This window comes from Haemaphysalis longicornis, unplaced genomic scaffold, assembly GCF_048455015.1.
Source record: "Haemaphysalis longicornis isolate Haplotype H1 unplaced genomic scaffold, Haemaphysalis longicornis Haplotype H1 scaffold_7, whole genome shotgun sequence".
NCBI lineage: Eukaryota > Metazoa > Arthropoda > Arachnida > Ixodida > Ixodidae > Haemaphysalis > Haemaphysalis longicornis.
In genome coordinates, this window is record NW_027526422.1 from 5,083,419 (window position 1) to 5,105,106 (window position 21,688).

General features: G+C 50.2%; 1 protein-coding gene across 9 annotated transcripts in view; it reads left to right on the forward strand.

The window, feature by feature from the left end:
* Positions 1 to 21,688, forward strand: part of LOC144144358 (pleckstrin homology domain-containing family G member 5-like) — a 609,370-nt gene that overhangs the window by 244,412 nt on the left and 343,270 nt on the right. Inside the window, exon 1 of one of the 9 annotated variants that reach the window (XM_077675781.1) lies at positions 19,859 to 20,793. The exons of 7 other annotated variants lie outside the window; for them this stretch is intronic. In XM_077675781.1, coding sequence (XP_077531907.1) covers positions 20,590 to 20,793 — 204 coding nt within the window. In that variant the 5' untranslated portion in view covers positions 19,859 to 20,589. Of the gene's footprint in view, positions 1 to 19,858; positions 20,794 to 21,688 lie in introns of those variants that run through there. One more of the 9 variants, XM_077675775.1, reaches the window with a different exon arrangement.

The window sequence follows — 21,688 nt, forward strand, 5'->3', positions numbered from 1 at the left end:
GAGAAAAGATCGCAGAGAGACGAACACAAGGACAGGCGCACTCCGAGTCAGTCCTTTCATTCGGTTTGTTACTCTCAATGGCACCTAATTCTTCAAGAGCCTTGGGATGGCTAAAAGTGCACGTCATCAGTAAGTAGCCTCAAGTTCTGAATTATCATCACGTGTTGTCCATGCATAGTAACTTCCCGTTAACATTTTTTGTATTATTCTCTACCTCCAAAGAGGAGATGTACCGAGACACCTTGACACAGCTCTGAAATCCAGCCCGTCGTTTGTGGAAGCCACGGGTAATTTAACAAATTAGTTTTTTTGTTGTTTTCTTACCTTCGGATTGCGTTAACAATTGCTTCAACGCTCGCTCCTTCGCTGCTCTGCTGCTCCTAAAAGTATTTCCCTGCTATAGTTTAATCGTGATGCACGCGTACTAGATGTAATTGCGATGTGGCGCTCTATAACTGCTGAAGTAGCACCTTGTTTCGAATTGACCTCTATGAATTCAACAAGCGACGCTTCACGGCAGTTCGCGTTTGAAGACCGTGGCGTCTCTTCTCGGAAACTAAATACCGCTTAGTAGTGAAGGGTTCGACGAAAGTTCGTCTGGTCAGGCGTTGTATCAAGAAAGAGTAAAGCAGTCACTGACCAAGTCAAAGAAAGTATGAAGACGTTTCAGAACCCATACGGGTTACTTGTTCACATTGAGGCAAAAATGTACAAGTTGTCGAATTTAAAGGTGAAGTTTGTGACGCAACGACCGCATGTATATCAATGGCAACGTCCCTTCATTTCGATTCATCGTATCGGAGTGCGTTTTAAATACCGCTTAGCAGGATTAACTACAACGTAAAGACCTAGAGATCTCGGCACATGTGAAACGCATTCAGCGGTTAAATATTGCGACTTGTTTATCCCATATAAGCCAGCCGAAGCAGTTGGAGGCAGGGAACAGTACTTTCGACCATATGGGTATCGTTGTCGTATGGAAATACAGTAGTTGTTCTCCCAGAAATCTCCCCAGAAATGTTTGATGCGTGGACATTTTGAAAACAAGGGTCGACAAGGTGTTAAATTCAAGAATTACAATTTTTCTTCGCATAACTTGAACAACTCTGGTAGAATACCGGGTTTTGTGGTGCTGCGACATAGTGAATAGCGGAAGCTCTTAAAATAAAAATGCGATAAGCACACGCATGGAGTTCGAGATTTGCATGCAGCTGGTAATTTTTAAGACTTCAACCCCACTTTTTCAGACTCCTGATCACGTAACCAGGTGGCGGGAGGGGCGGCCTTGCTGTGTTTAGTGGCTGTGGTTAGTGGCTGTGTTTAGTGGCTGTGTGTAGTTGCTGATAGGTACGCATTGTAAATGGGTCGGTCAGTCGGAGCATTGTGGCGTCTACAGAAAGCAATGTGTGGTGAAGTGGAGGAGTGGGCAGCATTTCTGCCGCTGCGAAAAGTGGGGAAAACCCTGTTCTCCATTTACCCCGCCAGGTTTTTGCAGCCAAACATCAAACCGAAGCCGCATCACCAGAATCATGAGCGCGTGAAATGTATTTTGCTACAAAGGAGACCGTAAATGTAAAAGAGAAAGAAAACGATAAAAAACTGGCGCAGTGCATAAAGCGTGACAGGGCACTCGCCTCCACTCCCCAAAGAAACCTGGGCATTGCAGCGAATACTTCGTGACAAACTTCAGAGCAATTCCGATTCACCTGTCTCGGTCGTAATCTTAATCTTGTTGTGTTTTTCCCTCCTGATATTTTTTTTCTTTATTGCTAATACGAGAAGTCCAAGGTTCGTCGGCCGCGAAATTGACTTTCCGCCCGAACCGTTTGCGGAGAGTCGGTGGAAGGTGTAAGCGCCCTTTTTACACTTCCTAGGCGGTGCAATAAAAGGCGCGCAAAGCTTCTTCGCTGGGCGCAGCGGGCAGCTCGCCGCGGCGGGAAAAGAACAACGTTCCGGTCGCAGCGTCCTTTTATCCGATCGGCAAGGGTCAGCCGCCGACCCAAGGGTGAAACGAAAACATCGCGCAGAAGTTCCGTGGCCTCGCTGCAGCCTCAGACGGACGATCACTTTGGCGTTGTCGAATTGAATCCACTCTTTACGACTCCACCGCCGTAGGTGGCGGGATTTTCTTTTTCGTTCGTCCAACTTCCCGAGGCTGTTTGCGGTTTAGTGGCTAAAAAGAGTGCGCGAACTGTCTTTCGCTTAAATGAACAACAGTTGCCATCTGGCAATTAAGAGGAAAAAAAATTACGGGGAATGCTTAGAACTTTCTAAGGATGCGAAGGCGAAAGGCGAATTGGACCTTCTGTGGATCTGCTGTTGAAATATCTGGTGTTTATCTTCGCGGCCGTGCCGTCACCACTTGTCCGGCCCCCTGGATGGACAGCACCCTCCGAAACCCGTTCCTCTCGTTCGCCATTGCCAAAAGCCGCCAAGTCGGCTTCCGTCGCTGCCTTCACCTGTCGTGGCGGCTCTAATTACACGTGCGGGAGCTGCCTACCCTTCTGTAACGCCGATGGTTCCCTTACCCGGTGCGCGCTGCGTCGCCCTTTCTCAGAGGCCTGCACCAGTTCTTCTGCCGCACTGCTGTTTCCCTTTCCCAGAACGCGGTTCCCGGCTCACGGCTCGCTCTCTGATTTCCTGCGCAGTTCTGTGTACCTCACGCCGATTTCTTGAATCTCACGCGTTCCGTGAGACACGCAGATTTAAGGCGTTCTCCTTAACAAGCGACAATAAAACATCCCTGGTTACGGCAAGTGTATTTGCAGTCATTTTGCGACTGGTGTGGTGTACGCAATCTATGCTGCTATGTTCAGTCTCTGCGCTCTTCCGAAAACAGCTCCAGCCTATATCCCCCGCATCTCGTTCAGTTCTTCTCTTTTTGTCCACTATGAGAGCAATCAATGAACATAAAACAGTCGCCACCAACAGACGTTCGTATTTCTTGAAGACAAAATACAAGCACAGAAGACAAACAACGACTTTCTTCAATTTGAAAGAAGTAGCCTTTGGTAACTCACTCAACCCAGTTTGAGCCTCGAAAGAGGTTAATTTAAAAAAAAACACGACAAATGTTGGAAACCTTTGGAATTTCGCACTACAGGGACGTGATATTCATGGGCAGGAGTTACGTATTACGGGCAAACACTCAAATCATAGCTTTCAATGGGTCAACTGCACAAGAACATTCAAGTAACACGATCAAACAAAACTACAGACCCGACGGCAATCGGCAAGCCATGTTTTTTCGCGGTTCCTCGTGTCGGCGGCCACCAATCACACAAACAAGGTTCTGTGACGTCATACAGAAGTTGCCGGAAAGTGGCTGGAGTCGCCTCTGCTTCACCTGTTTTCCTTGATATCTCCGTCCCTTGTTTGAAGTTTGCCATATAAGTGGTATCATTGTTATCGAGACAAAACGGTCCTTTTTAATGAACAGAACTACTTTTTTGTCTTCAAGCCTCTTTAAGTTCCTGCTCAACGACATGTCCTACCTCCACTTGTTGTTCCGGATTAATAAATGACAGAGACAACAGCGGAGTGTTGCACACAGGCGTTACGCGGCATTTCAACGATTCTCTCAGTATACGAGCATTTTGATTTCTGCAGAAAAAGCTTGGCAATATTATTTAATTTACCATAATATCCTGTAATAAATCCGAGGAAGATGAATCTGAACACTCAATTTTCCCCTTGACGTCCTCACAAACACTGATTGATGAATACGCGTTGGAAAAATACCCCTCCGACGATGCCCTAATTGGATGTATCTGTAAGCCGAAATCTCTAAATTGTTTCGTTCACGTGCATATTTTCGTCTTCTGGTTTTGTTACGTCCTCACCGTCCGACGTGCACTTTTGCTTCCATGGATGGGAGCTTTATATCAAACATGTTGTAAGGAGACAGGACGCTTCTCTCCGGGAGGCAGCAGAGCGAACGGTTCCGTCATTTACTTGCCAGATCGCGATTCCACAACCAAGCGACTTGAGATGATGATTATGTACAAATGATGATTGTAATGGTTGTGGACAGGTGAGGGGTTGACCACACCGGTGGACGGTGGACGAGCACAGTGTGGGGCAGTTCACAGGTGCACAAGTAAGCGCTCACAATATACTTTCAGAACTCAAAAGGTGCGGTTGAGTACACAAGCGGAGATTTTAAAATGTGCTCAGACAACTACGCGAGCGTTTTCAGAACCTCCGGGGTCGCTGTGAGCGTTAGAGTGCGGCCAGTTTTGCCGGTGGTGCGCACACTGCGTCGGCAGACTCCGTAGAGGATGCCGCGTAGACGTATACACGGGGGCATTGTCGCCGAAGCGGCGGCGGCGGCGGCGGTGTGTTTGCTCAGCTCCAACGACGGGTTAAGAGCCTGGCCAAACAACACGCCTCGAGTGCGACCCTCCCCGCTTTCCGGCCGTGAGGCGAGGTTCGTGCGCTGCTGCTGTTGGCGGCAGCGCTTCTTGAAGATCACTCGTCTGTCCAAGTTCCGCCCCGGCATACTCGGAGCAGGGTGCCGGAGCAGATGGCGGCAGGGACGAATCGATGCCTCATGGCGGATGCGACGGTATCGTCAACAGAATGACATTTTTCTTTTTGCAGTGCTAGTGGCATTCGCGAAGCCTGGTATAGAACGTATGTGTCAGTGTTGTCCCATCGTACGACGCGTCCGTCCACAACACTGCAACACTGAGGGCGGCCTTCCAAGTGAGGCAGAAGCAGAAAATCATGGCGCCACACCGAGTAGCTCCTCCCCTCTCCACCGCAAGTTTGCCGAAGGCGTAAAAAATTGTTCTTCCACGGCTCTCGTGGCGTAACTTCCTAAATTCCTTTGAAACAACCACGGCATCGAGTGCCCACAAAACCTCGCTTTCAGTGCGCTTCTCTTTTTGCGAGTTTGGACCTCGCCCGGCTTGCAGCGGACGGGCACTCCTTCACAGGCGGGGCCACCCTGGCCTAGGCCTAACCGTTCGAACTCGCCATCGGCACTCCTTGCGGCTTCCTGCGCCTTACCTCTTCGCACGGAGCTGCAAAATGGAACGCATCGAGGTTGACGCTGAGTCCATGTCGCCACAAGACCTTAATGAAGTCACCGCGGCGACGGAGCGCCGGCGCCCGAGCCACGCTAGAACTAACCTCAGGCGGTTGCTCCGGCAAGCCCACCAATGACTCCCGCCCAAGCAGCGAGACTCCGCGCCTAAATACCCAAGCCCGCCGGTTGCAGCGCCGGTCCCGCCAGCTGCCGCTACCCAGCGAAGGCATTAAAACCGTTCGGCGGTCTCGAGAAGGGCTGGATATCACCTAGATAAGCCAAGCCGGCTTGCGTGACGGAGTTTTGCGCGCCACAGGAATTAGTTATGATGAGGCAGCAGACATATACTTCGCACCAACGCTGTAAAAAACGTCGTTGTCGCAAGCACTCCAAGTATGGCACGGGCCAAAAAGTACACACCCATACAAGAGCTCCGCTTTGGCCACAGCACCTTCAAAGTCAGCGCTTACGTGCAGCCGACGGAGGACACCGTCGAGGGGGTTATCCACAACATCCTCGAATATGACGGCGCCGAAGACACTTCTTGTCACATTTTTTTTTTTTTTTGTTAGACCAAAGGAAAACCAGAAAACATTGCACTAGCTTAGCAATTTCAGAAATTGCAATAAAGGTAAATGTGCCTGTAAACGTATCCGGAACCTCGTATCCCTGCACTAGTAGTGTCCACGCTGCTCAGTTGGTCGTACACTATGGAAACACCCTATGATCTAGCATCGGCAATTCATGCAGCTAACGACAAAATTTCGGCGACTGACAATGATGTGTGAATACGACCTGACTCAAAACAGCATCACGCAATGTATGCACGGCGTTCACTGCGCAGACCACATTTTTAAGTCAAATGGAATGCGCGATGGTGTCATTCGCCCAATTCGCTTCGTTTGCAGCCAGGAATTGGACACTCGAATGCATTGGGGCGAAGCTGAACTCAAATGCATTCGAGGGCAGTAAAAGCACCCTGCGCACGGCCGCTGGTATTGGGCCAAACCAGGTCTCGACGTGAAAACGACTGAGCGGTCTCGCCGGGCTTGTACTTTAATAAACAAGAACAAAAGGGAATGGAGGAAAGGGAGATAAGGGCAGCAATAGGCATACGAGTCGGAAAAAGACATGTGAGCGGCGGGGTGGATGGAGCAAAACGGGAAAACACGGAAACTGAGCCAGCGCGGTTAAATTTTTTCCGCCTGGCGCCCGAGCAGCTGCCCCCTTGATAAGGCACAAAATGAAAGAGCGAAAGAAACACTCCGCCGGCCCTTTCCCTTTTCACTGCCTCTTTCTTCCTAGTCCCCTCCATCTCAGGTGGTCGCGTTGTTCCCGTGTGCTTCCGCTTCTTCTCGGGGACGACAGATGTATGCGGCCGTTCCTGATAAGCATAAATCGTCGTATTAGCGGCCAGCCCCGGCCAGCCGGATGCCGCTTGTCCGCGCAGTCCGGGCTGGCGGCGGGAGGATATTTTTGCTCCGGCTAACAACGGCTGCGTGCCTGGGCGAACCTGGCCGACACGAAGGCAGCCCCCGCAATGAAGGCGAACGAAGGCGATGTTGAGCGATATAAGCTCGCCGCCTGCTAAGGGGGAAAACAAGAAATCACCCAAGTCTTGGAAAATCGTAATTGCAGTGATCTGGGTCATGCCTCACGTTTCATAGCGGTTCACACATTAGTTGCTTTGTTTTTTCTTACGGCATTCTGTAGATGCAGGGAGCCAAATAACCGAGCGTCGGCCTGAGATGGCCTAAACCTTGTAAAGAAATAGGAGCAGTCACTCTGTACACGTTGCAATACTATTGGTCTATCGGAACGTGGCCAATGCAGCGCATAAACGTTCATAAAGTTGTTTCCCGATACAACGTGAAGAGAACTTAAGCCGTAGTACATCGTCTTTCGAGGTTCGTCGCGCCATTACCAGCAAAAAAAAAGATGATAGGGGCCGTTGCCCTTCCCCCGAGAGTAATCGAACGCAATAAATGCGTACATGAATCTTCCCCCTGAGCAGGCAAGTCAGCAAGGAACCGTCGTCTCCTGCAAGCTGCGCGCACCATTTTTCAATTCTTGGCAATCCATTGGAATGTCGGAGAGCGCCTGGGAAAAATCTGATTGGCAATTCTGCATCCTCGGCCGATGCAGGGTATGCGCCACATACGGGAGTGAGTCCGCCTTTCTTCCCACCGGATGGCCCTGCAGAAGCACCTAATAGCAACGGCCCGCGCTTCTGCAGGTGCTGTCTGCCGTTAGGCAAATACAACAGCTCGTCATGAGAATTTCCCTCCCTTCTCGGGACCTCGTAACCTGGGAAATAAAACGGTGCAAAAGTCAAAGACGAGAGAGGAGACCCCGCAACACTGTGCAACGTTTATAGATACATATAAACGTTGACACTGTGGCGTCTCCTCTCCCGTCCTTCGCGCTGTTTTATTTCCCATGATCATTCGACAATTAATCCAAGCTTCCACGGGAGACCTCATAACAGCTCGTAAAACTTACGTATAGCAGTTGACTGCAGTTCCTGCAAAACAACAAAAGAACCGTGGCCGAGCGGTATTTGGTACGAAGAAATCGCCGCTGTGCGCTCCACCACAACGCCCCAGAACGACCCATCAGGGTGACGATATGCGTGAATTCGGCGAATGACGAGGCCAGCATGCGATTAGAGGAGAAAATAGAATCTGCGCTAGCACAACAGCGCAAATAAAGGAACAAACAAAGAAATGTGCAGCGTAAATCCTCTTCCGCAAGGATTGGTTAGAACTAAGGATGGAAGGACCGACACACACGCAAGCATACTGAATCTCCTTCACACTAACCCGCGGAGCCGGCGCCTCATCTCTGTCCGTGTGGAGGAGACGGATTCTGTCTTTCAGGAGGAGCCCAACACGGAGCGTCATCCTGCAACACCCACCCGCCGCCATCTTCCAGAAAACGTTTAGCTTGGAGCCAGTATATCCTGTGCTATGGTAATAAACAAATACTCGAGGCAATACCATTTTCTCTAATACGTTAATAAGTACGTTCCGCTTCCTTTTCCCTTTCTTTTTTATGAAGGCCAGCGCCCACGATGTTACCTTGAAGGGACACTAAAGGCTGAACAACGTTTTGTTCTAACTGAAAGATCTCAGCTTTGGTAGTTCTCTAGGCTTAAGTTATACAACGGCCAATGATGCCTTCTTTCCTGAGAAACTGACGATTAAATCTGCCATTCGTCTTTCTCATTTCCTTTCAATTTTCGAAGGTGCCGGTATAGGCATCCATGCTTTTATAATTTAGTGCCCCTTTTAATGTGCGGGCAGTGTTGGCTGCTTCGGCGCTTTACAATTTGAGCCATGTGCGACGGGGCGGTTGCTCAGCCTCAGCGACACGACAGTGTCTGAGAACAGGGCAAAGCCACGCCTTGGAGACCGCAGGCATTTCGGGGCAACGCGGTACGCGTGCGCAATGCTGCCAAACGCGCTTCGCGGTTTTGGGCACCCAGCTGCCGCTCTACAGAAACCCGGGAGAGCCTCGTGGGAGAGCCACGGCCGCAGCTCTCGCCCAGCGCGAGTCTTCCGGAGGGGGCCACCTAACGTAACCCAGAACCCCGCCAATTATTAAAGCCATTGCGTTTTTGTTTGTTTGTTTGTTTGTTTGGCTCTGGCCTGTGTGACAAGAAACCCCATTCGACCTCCGGTCCTCTTTTAAGTGAGAATGTTTCGAATAGCTATCCCAAACGCTGACACCATTAAGGCCTGTGGAAGCTTGGCGATTATATTGCCTTGGGATCCCTTGTTGTGAAATGGCCATGGGTGTCTGGAAAATATGGGGGGGGGGGGGGGGGGGGGGGGGGCGGAGTGGCAACTGCCTCTGCTGATAATTTCGCAATTTAATTTATTTTGACCATGCTGCCAAAACTTTGCCCCATCCGAGGCCCTATTTATGAACGTGTGCCTCCTTGGAAGAAGTTCTGCGGACGCCCATGAAACGGCTATTCTTTCTGAGTCGCGGAACTGTGCATAGCTTCTTCCCACACTTCGTGCACCGTATGTGCCACGGCAGGGCAGCGCACAGCAATATTTTGCGGGCTGCTGCACCGTAAATGCCTTCTTCTGCAAGATTACACTTTTTGACTCAAAACTCGACGTATGGTAAAGCTGCGCAGGGATAAGTGTGCGTACTTGTAACGATTAAAGTGCGCGGAAAAGCAAGGAACAAAACCGCGTAGGGACACGCACTACCGCATCGTGTCTCGCTACGTGTTTCTGTCCCGTGTGTCCCTGTGCGCATTCACCTTGCCCGCACAAATACGTTGTTGTTGAGTGGCGCGCCACAGAGCCCCCGTGTAGCGAGCTATCCGCGTCAAACACGAGCAGACACAAGCTCCTATCGCCCAACCGTGTACTGTTGAGGTTGTTCTGACTCATAGAGCCTGCGACATTTATTCCAAACAAAGTATCCTGTCGCACCTCAATATGACCTGATTTAGCGAGTTAAGAACTGGCTGACTCTCTCTGCACCGGTTAGAAAACTCAGAAGTGGCAAGCGCCCGTGTGAAAATGTCGTTTCAAATCGCGCGCATCAGCCGCAAAGGGTTCGCGCAACAGCCGACAGATGGCGACGAGTGTACTGGCCCGTAGGAAAAGTGGATTGGGCGTGTGGCGTCGTGCCGGCCTGGAAAGCGCGCATCCCCTTCTCAGCGTCGTGTAGTGAGGGGAAGCACAAACTTGCCACCACATGCTTTTCGCTATTATTTCTCTCTCGTGAAACGTTTTCGCCCGGGCTCCGAACAGGCAGCGCGAGCTCTTTACCGGGAAGTGGGGCGCTTGAGCAAGATCACATGAGGAGCGGTGCAAAGAGGTTTTAATGACGACAATCTTTCTTAAAATACTAAAATGAGAAGATGTTGGTCTGTCTGTCTGTCTGTCGGTCTGCCTCTCGATTCAGCCGCCCGGCCTAAAGGGAAAAGAATTCTTGAAGGAGGCGTTTATACAGGCAAACAATTTCCAAACTGCTAAATCTGGGGGTGATGTTCATCCTTTTCAACATTCCTGAGCCAAAAAGAAAAAAAAAAACATTAGGCACATTTTAGGCAAGACATCAATGCATAAGAGGTTTTTACAGTGTTCTTGTGATTAAAAATACACGGCTGCTTGATTTTTGAGACAGCAAATGCAAAAAAACACGCCTTAAAAATGTCCTAACCCCACAATACAAAAAGCTCTCCCGCACGACACTAGCCCTCGTGGCGCCATTTCAAGAAGTCCAACAGTAACGAAAGGTTCCAGCAGATGGCGCGCGACCCATGGGACGCGGTAAAATTGAATTAGCTTGAGCAGACCTCCACGGGAGGGGAAGAGCCTGAGAGGAAAGCAGAAAAGAGAAGGGAGCATTTGCGTGGCAGGGGCGGCAGACGACTGTCTTCTTTTGACGACATTTGCAGTGAAGGAAGCAGGTACGCGGCCAATTCGTTTTTTTTTTTTTTTTTCAAGAAGTCGAAGGACAAGTATCCCTGAAAACATAGGCGTACATTTGACGTACGCGACACAATTACCAAACAGTTTGCCATGATTTTATTGAGAAATATTTTTGAGCGAATCCTAGACTACTTGGGGTCCATGAATTTTTATGTGCGTGCATGAAAACTCCCGGGGCTGCACGTGCCCTTGAAGCAACAGACGTTCTAGGCACGAAGCGTTGGAAAACGAACGTCCTGATTACTTTAACGCGGCCACCATCAAAGTCGCACGCCATTCAAAACTTGGCTTGGACCTCAAGCTCGATCTCGCGTCTCATCACTTGGGCATGCATCAGGCACCATTTTCAAGACAAAAACATGGCTTAGACCACAAGCTTATACGTACTGTCATTTTTACATGCACTTTCAGTACATTAGCTATCAATAGGCACCGTCTTCAGTGTCAGTAGAGTCAAAATAAAAGTGTGTGCGTGTGCGTAGGTGCCTTACTTAGGCATCGCCGACATCGACGCTCAAAATAAATAAAATTTGCTCGCATCGTTCACCTTAAAAGTTCTGTTTCTTCTTAATGCGACGTCGCTGCTCATTCAACTTTACAGAGTGGAATAGCTCATGATTTTTTTCCTCAGCTGCAGCTATAGCGATCTGCATGGCACCGCAGCAAAAGAAAGGGCTAAATTCTCGCCGCGAAACTGCTGAAGAAGTCGTCGCGAGTCTCAAAAAGATGCGGGAAGTAAAGACTCGTCATTTGCATTTGCATGAGCAACCATCGACCGCTGACGCTTATTTCTCTGAGCGCTGGCTGAACGCTTGACCAGTTCCAAGCTAGTTTCGACGCGACCATACTATCGTAGCAAATTTGGCCTTTTCTAGTAGTGGATGCCATGAGTGTGCGTGCACGCTGGTTCACGTATCGTAGATAGTTTTAGAGTAGTACGTCCCCGTTGCTATCATTGGAGTGAAAGGCAATTTCTTGTTGACAAAACATTTACTATTTTGAGGGTATTACGGGCCGAAGACATAATTGGGCTGTGAGGTGCGCCGTAGCGGAGGGCTCCGGATTAATTTCGGCCACCTGAGGATCTTTAAGGTGCGCCCAATGCCTCTAGCTCAAATGGGCCACATTTCTAACCCGCACCAAAAACTGGCCGGGACTAGATAAGTTCCCGTAACCCTGCAAAGAAGACAGGCAATTCTTTAGATACAGGCTCCAAAATGAAGTTCGACACACTCCCTCTAAGAAGTCCCCGTAAAACGTCTTTACCACCGCGCTCCTGCATGACCAATAGAAGTGGCTTAGTGTGCAAATTTGACGAATTACGTGGCCGACTCATTCAATTTGAATGAAAAAAGGTATCTGCGTAGAGACATCGCTATGCAAAACGCCATTCACGCCTTGCGTGTTGTCCGTGCGCACGCGCGCTTTTCTTCAGTCAGTGCACATGTGTTGGGCTTTATCATTCGCCGAATTTGCACACTTGGTCACTTCGATTGGTCATGATCTGGAGCGCTGTGGTGATGAGGGCCTTCGGGGACTTGTTAGAGTGCGAATGCATAATTGTTGAAAATGCCACGAGCTTTCCTTTTAATTACGGCTGAGGCGTGGTACTGGCCTTTGCGGTCCTTTACGAAAGGAAGATAGTGTTGGCCTTGCATCGCTGTCAGCTGCAGTCTAAAGGACGATTTCTAAGCCAAGGCAAGACAAATATTCAGCGGGCAATTTATTCCTATACATGTTTTATGCTGCGGTCGGAACGCTGTGCGAGAGGCGGTTCGTATTAGTTAATAACAATAAGGGCATGTGGCCGAAAAAATAACCAAAATAATATGCGATGCCGTACAAAGGCACGAGAAAAATGAAGTTCATTTCGCGAAATGAACCCGTACTTTTTGGTAGCGTACTTTTTGTCATTTGTGCCGTCATTGTTTATCTAACCGTTCTCTTACCAAGGGTCCTCCTGTTCCGTATTAAATATGTTACTACTCTTGATTCGCCTTCGCCTTCGCCTTCTTGTCTGTCTGATTCCTTCTCTTTTTTTTCATAGTAGGTTCATCGTTGCGCCGTGACAGCGGTTCCGCTCACCTCATTCATTACGCCGCGCCAACTTTTACGCCCCAGCTTCACACAACCGCATCTCAACTCTTCGAGGTTATGGCATATGCGGTCGCGCGTAAAACTGAAAGTCGTTTTTTGAAGGCGCCTGCGACAGGAGAGGGGCTGCGCACGGTAGCAGACGATGTGCTTCGAATGTTCGCGCCGGCAGCGCCACGCTCCGACTGACCATCCTAGGTGTTGCCTAGCAACGCGGTTTCTCGCTCCCTTTTCACTGCGATTGATAGGCTTTCCCCTCCGGCAGAACGACGTTGTCTAAAAACGTCCATGCTTGGCTTCCGTCGACATCTGCCGCCGGACAATGCGCATGTATCTTATATAGCAGTGGTGTATTCACCTTCTGACGGCGCGCTCCATTGAGTGAGAGGCATCATACACATTCGAAGGGAATCTCCATTGTGATAGCATATACGCTCACGCGTAGAACACCGTGTAAATACAAGAGCTCAGCTTGATAAAGCCAACTAATGGTGAACTGTCATGGAAGTTGTCGGGGACAATCTTAACGATGAAAATAAACCGTGCACACGGGCACCGTACGTTGTGTTCCGGTAATGTTTTATGACATAAAAGAATGACAAAGAATGAATGCGTCCTTTTCACTCAAAGTCGTGATTCGTACAAATTTAGCTCCCCAGGAGCAAACCAAACTGAACGCCATTCGCCCCTATTTTATTCACAAACAAGGATTATTCCCCAACTAAAATTGAGCCGTTCGGGTCTTCGTTCTGGTTGAGTTTTTTTTTTTTTCTATTTGCCGAGGGTTTTTTTTTCCTACCAGAACTTTTTTTGGGAAACTGAATGCTCGTATGCATTGTGAGGCTTTTTATTGTTGTTGTCCTAAAAGTAAACTTATATGAATGTACGATGAGCCATGCTTCCTTTTCTTTTTCAAAGAAAAAAAACAACAATGAGACGAAAAATGACTTAGCGAAGGAACTCGAATTACTGAGTGCGTGATTTACAAAGAATGCGAAAGAAAAGTATGTGCGAATGAAAGAGAAGACTCGACCATCCTGCGTTTGCATTCCTCTAATACGGCCGAAACGGATCTCTAATTACAATTTTTCTTCCTTTCTTGTTGCACAATGCAATTTTTGAGAAGTCGCAGAGCCTTGCCTGAAAACGCAAGCATCAAAAAGCCTGGGCGAGGCTAAGCACTGGAATTTCCCATATACTTTCTCCGGGCATACTTCTCTCGATTTGCGGGAAACTCGTCTTAAAGCGCACCGCTGTGCCCGAAAGAAGATTCACGAAATTCCGCGAGAATTCTTCATCTTTTTGATGAAGAGTTGGAATGATGAAAGGAAAAGAGAAAATGCTCTAATAAAGGTGCGGTACCCCGCCTCCTGTTTTTGTATGGCGGCCAGGTATGTACTCTGCCGGCATGCTGGAACCCTGATGGGTTTGGTCAGGCAAGCGCGGGTTCTCAATTTCAGCCGGTATTTCAATCAGCTCGACTTGGCACGGCGGTCCGTCTCTGGCTTGAATCAAGGTGTATTCGGTCCTCCAGGGCACATCACCGTCACCTAATGGAGACAGAAATGCCTGACGAGCAAATCAAAACAACAAATAAGTTGCAGAGGATCCCTAAGCGTATTCTTATGCGATGAGAACGCGAAATCGTGTGAGTGATTGGATACCCGACGATGAAGACCCCATAGCGCCAACAATGGCGCCACCCATAGCATACGGTGTGTTTCTGGTGTTTCTGTGCTTCAGGTGCACGGTGTGAGGCAATGCCCAACGCTCCTTTTGTAGGTGCTACGTGGGTGGCCACTCGTTGTATGTTTAATATTGCTGATATACGCGCTATACGGGAATTAAGCACTTGCTGAGTGTTGCTCCTGCAGGTGTTGGGGCCGATGCACGCGTATTCTCCTACTGCCATTTTTTCGGCCGTATTTCAAGTACCTATAAAGCGCCGTGTTCCACGTGTCTTCGGCGTAGGGTGTACTGCTTCAGTCACTTCCGCGTCATGACACGTGCGTGGGTTGTGGGGTCAATTTCCCTTCCCTGGCGGGTTTTCTTTTTTTTGTTCGATGACGTAAATTTTGAGCGGCACGTGTTGGTGCCAGCCTCAGTTCCCGCGGGAGAGGTCAGGTGCTTTCCGAACGCCGCTTTTGCGGACTTGTTTTGCGAAAGGCAGCTGGCTGGGCGCTCTGGCGAACTTAGCCAAGTAGAGTGCTGTTGTAGTTAGTTGGTACGTTGCCGTGAGCTTGCGTATTCGAGGAAGTTATGTTATTCAACCTAGCGGCAGCTGCGAATGCCACGGTTTGCTTTTGTCGCGATCAGGCGGGCCCTCTCAACAGCGGGACTGCTGGCCGCCTTGTACGCTTCCTAGCGCGCCGCCTGCCGGCGGGCCGCCGTGCCGAGGGCTTGTAGCGGCTGCCCTTGTTCGCAACCGGTCTGCTCCCGTAGGCATCGAAAAGGCCTGGATCGGCCTACAAGGGTGCTGAGACTCCCCCCCACACACGCACTCACACAATGCTGAATTAGCGCAACAAATTGAGGTATTACATAACAGCTGCTTTTAGTTTTAGCAAAAGCTCGCATAATACGGATGCTCCAGATGATACGCTTTATCTTCCGTAAAATGCATCAAGGGGGTTTACTGCACTTACGTCAATTAGCAAAGACAATTCCTAAAAAAGTGAACGTGCATGCGCTCCGCTACGATTACAGTGTGTTCGGCTATGATCACCGGTATTATACGACACAGATGCCTAAAACGTCAGCAAACATACTTTGCTTTGGTTAGTACTATGTTTTAAAATCCGCGCACAGACAGATGCAGGCCGCGTTAGGGCCGAAATTCAGCACTTCAAATCCTGGCATGGGCTCAGGTATTACCAGGATATCTGTCGCGAAGCGTTTGTCAAGTACTCCACAGTGCTATGATATTGAGCCTTAGTAAAGCTGAATTGAGCCTTACTAATCCCGAATGGCAACGGTGTTCTACCTCGCTAATCCCACACCTAATGCAAAGCTGCGCGCGGTCCACGCTGCACGTGTGCTTCCCGGCCTCAGGCGATCGTGTCGACGAACTCGCGGTTTCGCTTTAATGCACGTCGTTCAGAGCTCGGGCGGCCACCCTCGTGAAAATGCTCGCGCTTGCAGCTGTGGCCGTAATATTCACTCTTCACTTGAAAGCATACGCCAGCGAGCTTCCGATCCCCAATACCAGGAGCCACTACTCGGTGCTTATGATGCTGCGGTCATGGCATTACCCCGCAGGCAAAACGAACGCGCTTCTCGGCGCATCTGACGACAGCGGTGGTGTACGTCGACCACGTGAGGCTGCGGTAACATTGCATGCCCGACGACGTCCCCAGCTGCACATGCTCACCCACCTCCCGACTTTCATCGCATTTCCTGTGGTAGCCTAAAGCAAAACCTCGATTACCGGCAGCTGAATGTTCTTAATCCAAAAGATTAACCCAATGTTATTAATCCAAAAGATTAAAATCAGAAATTTCGCTTTGTTACTAGGGGCTGAATTATACGTAGGTTCTTAAGCTTCCGCGTGTCGCCAGAAAGTCGTTCCGTTTGCTCTAAATTCCTCCAGGTCGGGCTGACGTGCTACCATCCAGCAACAGGCATACTGACGCTCGTCGACACGTCGAAATGTTGGTTCGATCGAGCATGTACCTCGTGCCCACACGCTGTTATCGCTTAATCGCGGTCCTGGGTCACTTCGCCTCGGCGAACATTATATCGCGACACTTTAGCGTTGATATTGCCGCAAATCTTCACTATCTCGCGATGCTTCTTTGTTCGCGGCTTTTATTTTTTTATCTCCGCGCAGTGGTTTCCACAATTAGACCTTCAAATTTTCAGGATGCATTCCACGTCATTGAATGGAAACGGGTCACTCAAGTTGTCTAAAAAGGCCCCGCTGATTGTAATTTTTCTAGATGGAAACTCAATTTCAAGGATACCGTATCTATGCGATTCTAAGCGGCCCTCGATTCTAAGCGCCCTCCCCTACTTTCGGGAAGAAGGATTGAAAAAAAAAGTTTGCATGCGAATCTAAGCACCCCCTTTTCTATGCAACCATCGCAAGGTCGAATTAGGATGCGTGGAATGGGACCCGATTTGAGGTTGTGGCCAAGTTATTTGTAAAGTTTTCAATTCCGAAGCATTTTAACGGAACATAAGACGATCCTGCTGCAGGATACTGAGGGCGCCGGCCCAACCGGCGCCGCGACCTCGAAAAGTGGTGAAGGTGACTGAGTATCAGACGTAAGCGGTGGATTCACTGTCACTACCTAATGTTTGCCAAATAAAACATTATTCCTTGCGCCCGTCTCGTCGAGATACGGCCGCGAAAAAAAGTGTCGGGTAATTGATTGATTTGAATGATTGTAGGGGTTAACGCGCCGACGTAGCGCAGGCGATGAGGCGCGCCGTAGAGGAGGGCTCCGGATTAATTTTGACCACCTGGGGATCTTTCACGTGCGCCGAAACCTCGTACACACGGGCGTTTTTGCTTCTCGCTTCTATCAGAAAAGCGGCCGCCGCGGCCGGCAATCGCACCTGCGTCCTCGTGCTCAGCAGCACAACGCCTTAGCCACTGAACCATGAACCACCGCGGTGGGTCTGGAAGAGGGGGGGGGGGGGGGGGGGGGTTGTAATTAAGGTTTTTCGAATATAAGCACCCCCCTCAATGCGGGCATCGCTATCGTGAAAAAAAGGGGGTGCTTAGAATCGAGCAAATACTGTATTTCCATCTGGATCGCCTTTAGATTCAAACTGAACGCAGCCGGCAGTGGCCTGGCACATTTGCTGATCTCCTGTACTCAACTTCACTGAGTCATGTTTGAATATATTCGTTTCCTCCAATGCTACATTCAAGTTTACAGCTACGCAAGAAGCAAAAACAAGTTTTCTAATGTATTTATACCGCGTATTATTTGCGCTAAATATTTCTCGTCGCTTTTACCGCGGATTTATGCGAGGGTTCATGGTAAGACAGCGTCATAACGGCTTTATGCATATTTGGAATTCCTCTGTATTAACCGCTGTCATTCATTACAATCTCCACTGTAGCTGAAACGTGACTCGCTGCGCACTCCTTGCTTCAGCTTGCTGCTTTGCTGGCTGCAAACTCCGATTTACAACACGTGCGCAAGCGGGAGTGGCGGCAGCCGTCGAGACAGCGCTTCGGCTTAAGTCACTCTCGAAACGCGGCATCGTGGCCAAGGCAGCGCTATATTTCACCATTCTATTGTTCTGCGCTCTTCTGTCGCTCCCTCTGTTGGAGGATCGACACGGCTGTGCGAAGCGACGCAAGAATTTCGGCGACACGCCCCATCTGTTTCTCACGCCAAAAGAAGAGAAACTGCTCCGTTCTGAAGTAGCATGCTTGGCCCACGTGGCGTAGAACCTGTTGGGCGTTGACCTCCACGCTTTGTCCCGGCTCGCTGACAAAGGACAAGTTCGAGTTGAATCACATTATGGGTACAAATTTTCGCAAAACTCTGAGAAGGGAAAATGAATGTTAAGAATATTCAGCTGATAGCGTTACCTTACCAGTGTCACGAACAATAGAGGCGAGTTTGCAGTTTTTGGAAAGGAAGAGCTTATCGCTACGCTGATAACGTGCACCTTTTGTTTTCGAAAGCGACTGTAAAGATGCGACAAGCATCTGTCCACTGTTTCGCTCTTCGCAAGGGAAGCGGGGAGAAAACATCGCATGTCGACGCTTGGCGTGCCCACTGGCTGTCGTGAAGGCTGGTTGAATTGACGAGTCACTTTTGTCGAATGTGCGAAGACTCTAAAGGCGATAGGCACAATGCATAGAGATCTTTAGGCATGTAATGATACTAGCAGTACCGAACGAATCGCCAAAATTCTGTGCGGCGTGAATACACCCGTGCGCGGGCGAGCGGTGGATCGCGGACTTCAAGAAACGGGTCACTCAGTAGCGGGAATGGAACCCCTGTACCTTTCCGATCTGCAGTCAGAACCACTAGCCTGCCACGACTCACTGCTGTTACGGAATTATTACTGGGGGTCTTTAAACAGAATTGTAACCCATTGTTCTTAGCATCGGGCCAAGAAAAACTATACAACGGGCATTTGCTTGATGTGCCTGGCCAAAACTGCGGTAAGGAAACCTCCCCGGCATCATGTCTACGCACCCAGACACCATCTGGACGACCATGAAGGAAACAAAACAACGTTGGCCGTGCGCAATACGCGCTCATGGCGCATACCCGTGCTATAGAGGTCGCCGTGCTCGCTCGTTTCTTCGACTGCCAACTCCCTCAGTCGAAAGTTCCCATTCGTTGCATCATGCTCTTCACAGCTCAGCCGCGGAAAGGTCGACTGCAATTTCTATCCTAGAACTGTCTATATATCTGCCTTGTAGCAAAGAATGGCTCGATAGGATGCTCGTACGTGTTTTACGGCGTTCGCGGCGTAATCGTTGTCATCATCGTGACCGCTCTTCGTTGGCACCGTGATGAGCGGTTACACCATGTCGTGGGTCCCCACTATCGACGTTCAGTGTTAAAGTGCAAGATTTTTCCGGGCGCCATTTCCGCCCTTTCCTTGGAACCTCTTGTCTTCTTCCCAGTAGACCGAACAGCCACCAGCAGTAACAACAGCTTCATTCGCGCCTCGCCAACGTCACTGGAGAAAGTGCTATACTCAGTTCGAAAGCCGTCATGCCTCATGAGGAGCGCCTTCCGAGCCCGCCGTCGCGAGTTCTGCTCCCAGTGACGGCGGATGTTTTTCCGGAGGACGCTAACAAGGGCCCATCTTGGTCGTGCCGTTTCGGTGCCCCTCAAAGAGTCCCGTAGCTTTTCGCCTCAGTGCGGCTTCCAACATCCGCGGCGCGAGATCCTTTGCGTAAGACCTCGATTGCGAACAGAGTGTGTTCGCTGAAAATAGGAAAATAAAAAAGAACTGAGTAACTCCGCATCGCAAGAAAACAACGAGCACTTGAGCGTGTATACGGAGGGCGCGCTCATCTCTTCCAATCGCGCCGGCGGCGTGAAGCATAGTAAACGCAAGAGGTCTTGATTGTGCGCCAGGTTTTGTCGCCTAGGCTGCCTGACGCAGGAATCCGTTTACCTGGCAAAACGCTGATAGGGTTCCGCGGCGCAGACTCCGATGTGAGGGAGGGTGAGGACAAGCCCGGGAAGGTCGCGCGTTGAAGAATGCCCTAATCTCGTTACCCGGGACACCGGGTCTCTATCGCGCCGCTCTGCTCGAAACAAGCTTCTCGATATTACCTTTTGAGCTCGCCTGCACACGCCAGTATCGCCGTAATTCGCCGCTGGCAGGTCGTGTTCACTCCTTGTAGGCCCTTGTCCGTGCGGAGTTAACGCTGTGCCGGCGGAGCCGACGCTTCTAATTGTGTGACCAGTGCCAGTTGGAAAGAGCTTGTGGATACTGCTGCTTCTGTCGCTCAACGATCGACGAGTCGGATGTGATTCTCTGTGTCTGTGTTCATCTTCTGTGTGCAACGACTAAGCTTGCTGTGTTCGGCGGTTCCCGCCTGTTTAGTCCTGGCAAAAAGGAAACGAGTGTTGGATCTTAATGGCACCCACGGCGTCGGTGTGCGAATGGCGTCGAAAGAAAAGTGACTAGCATACCTAGCTCTGGTTTTTTCAGTGTAAGAGTAATGATCTCACGGAATCCGCGTAGAGAAGGCTTGCTGTAAGCGCAAAAATAACACAAATCACCCGCACCGCCGGTGGATCTACACCGGCTCTATATCGAAGTACGCAGAGACGTGCACCGCCTACTGCGAAGCGATCACTCGTGCTTCGGATTGTCTCTCCTCGAAAATAGTCCCGTGCAAACGAAAAGTTTGCGCCCGTGTGATAGCACTGCGCCTGCGGCGACGTCTTCGGGAACCGGGGCTTCTACAGCACAGCCATCGACATAGCTCGAAGTGTGACGAGACCGGTGCAGGCGAACTTCTCGCAATAGTCGGCGGATGGTCGGGACGACCTTGTTCTTGAGATGGCCGTGCGTGACGTCTTCAGGGGTGGCGTCTTCACGCTTCCCCGCTCGAAGAAGTCCACGGAGGACCTCTCGAAGCGCAGCTGGACCGACTTGCGTATGGCGCTACGAAGAAAAATATCGGGTCGCATTCATCGCACGCCCTCCCTGCCCACCATGGAAGCGGTGGCGAGGAGCCGCTCAATGACCGACTACGACGAATTCGTAAGTTTGCGACCTTTGTTGTCGCCGGTTGCCACAATAGTTGAACGACGGTGAAAACTGCAATCTTTGTTCCGCCTGCGTGAGGCGTGTACGTTGATTTTACATGCGCAGCCCATCCGCGCGCGTGACAAATGTGCATATGTGGGAAAGAACGAGTGCCATGTTAGCCCACAAAAGTCTTTCTGTGATTGTTCTTTACGACACCCTAGAAAACGGGAATGCGGTGCTGGCGTAGGTCGAAACTAAATGCGAATTTCGCTTTTGTCGGGGTAGAATGATGCAGTGAGCTTGGGGAGAAAAAAATCGTCCCGTGTGGGTCGGTCAGAGGTATGCGGTGCAATTGATGAGGACGCGTCCGTACTGCACCCAAGGGCGCTCCTTTACAAGTGTTCCGGCTACGGCACGTAAACCGAGCGAGTTCAGAGAACCCGCTTACTTGGCTGTGAAGCTGCTGCGCACTCAACGCGATAAAGCCTGTTTCGTTTGAAATGATATACCACTCACGATATCGCTGCCCGCTATTGCACGTTGCACAGGGTTGGGAAATATTTTTAAGGAAAGCATGCAGTGATGTAGCCTCTATCTCCCTCTCTGCGCGCGGACACACACACACACACACACACACACACACACACACACACACACACACACACACACACACGCACACGCACACGCACACGCACACACACACACACACACGAACACACATTTTCTATCACTGACTGGCGCACTCATACACTCACTCACTCACTCACTCACTCACTCACTCACTCACTCACTCACTCACTCACTCACTCACTCACTCACTCACTCACTCACGGATACCCGCAGACACACCCACCCACACATCCACACGCATACGCACGCACGCACGCCCTCCCCCCCCCCCCCCGAC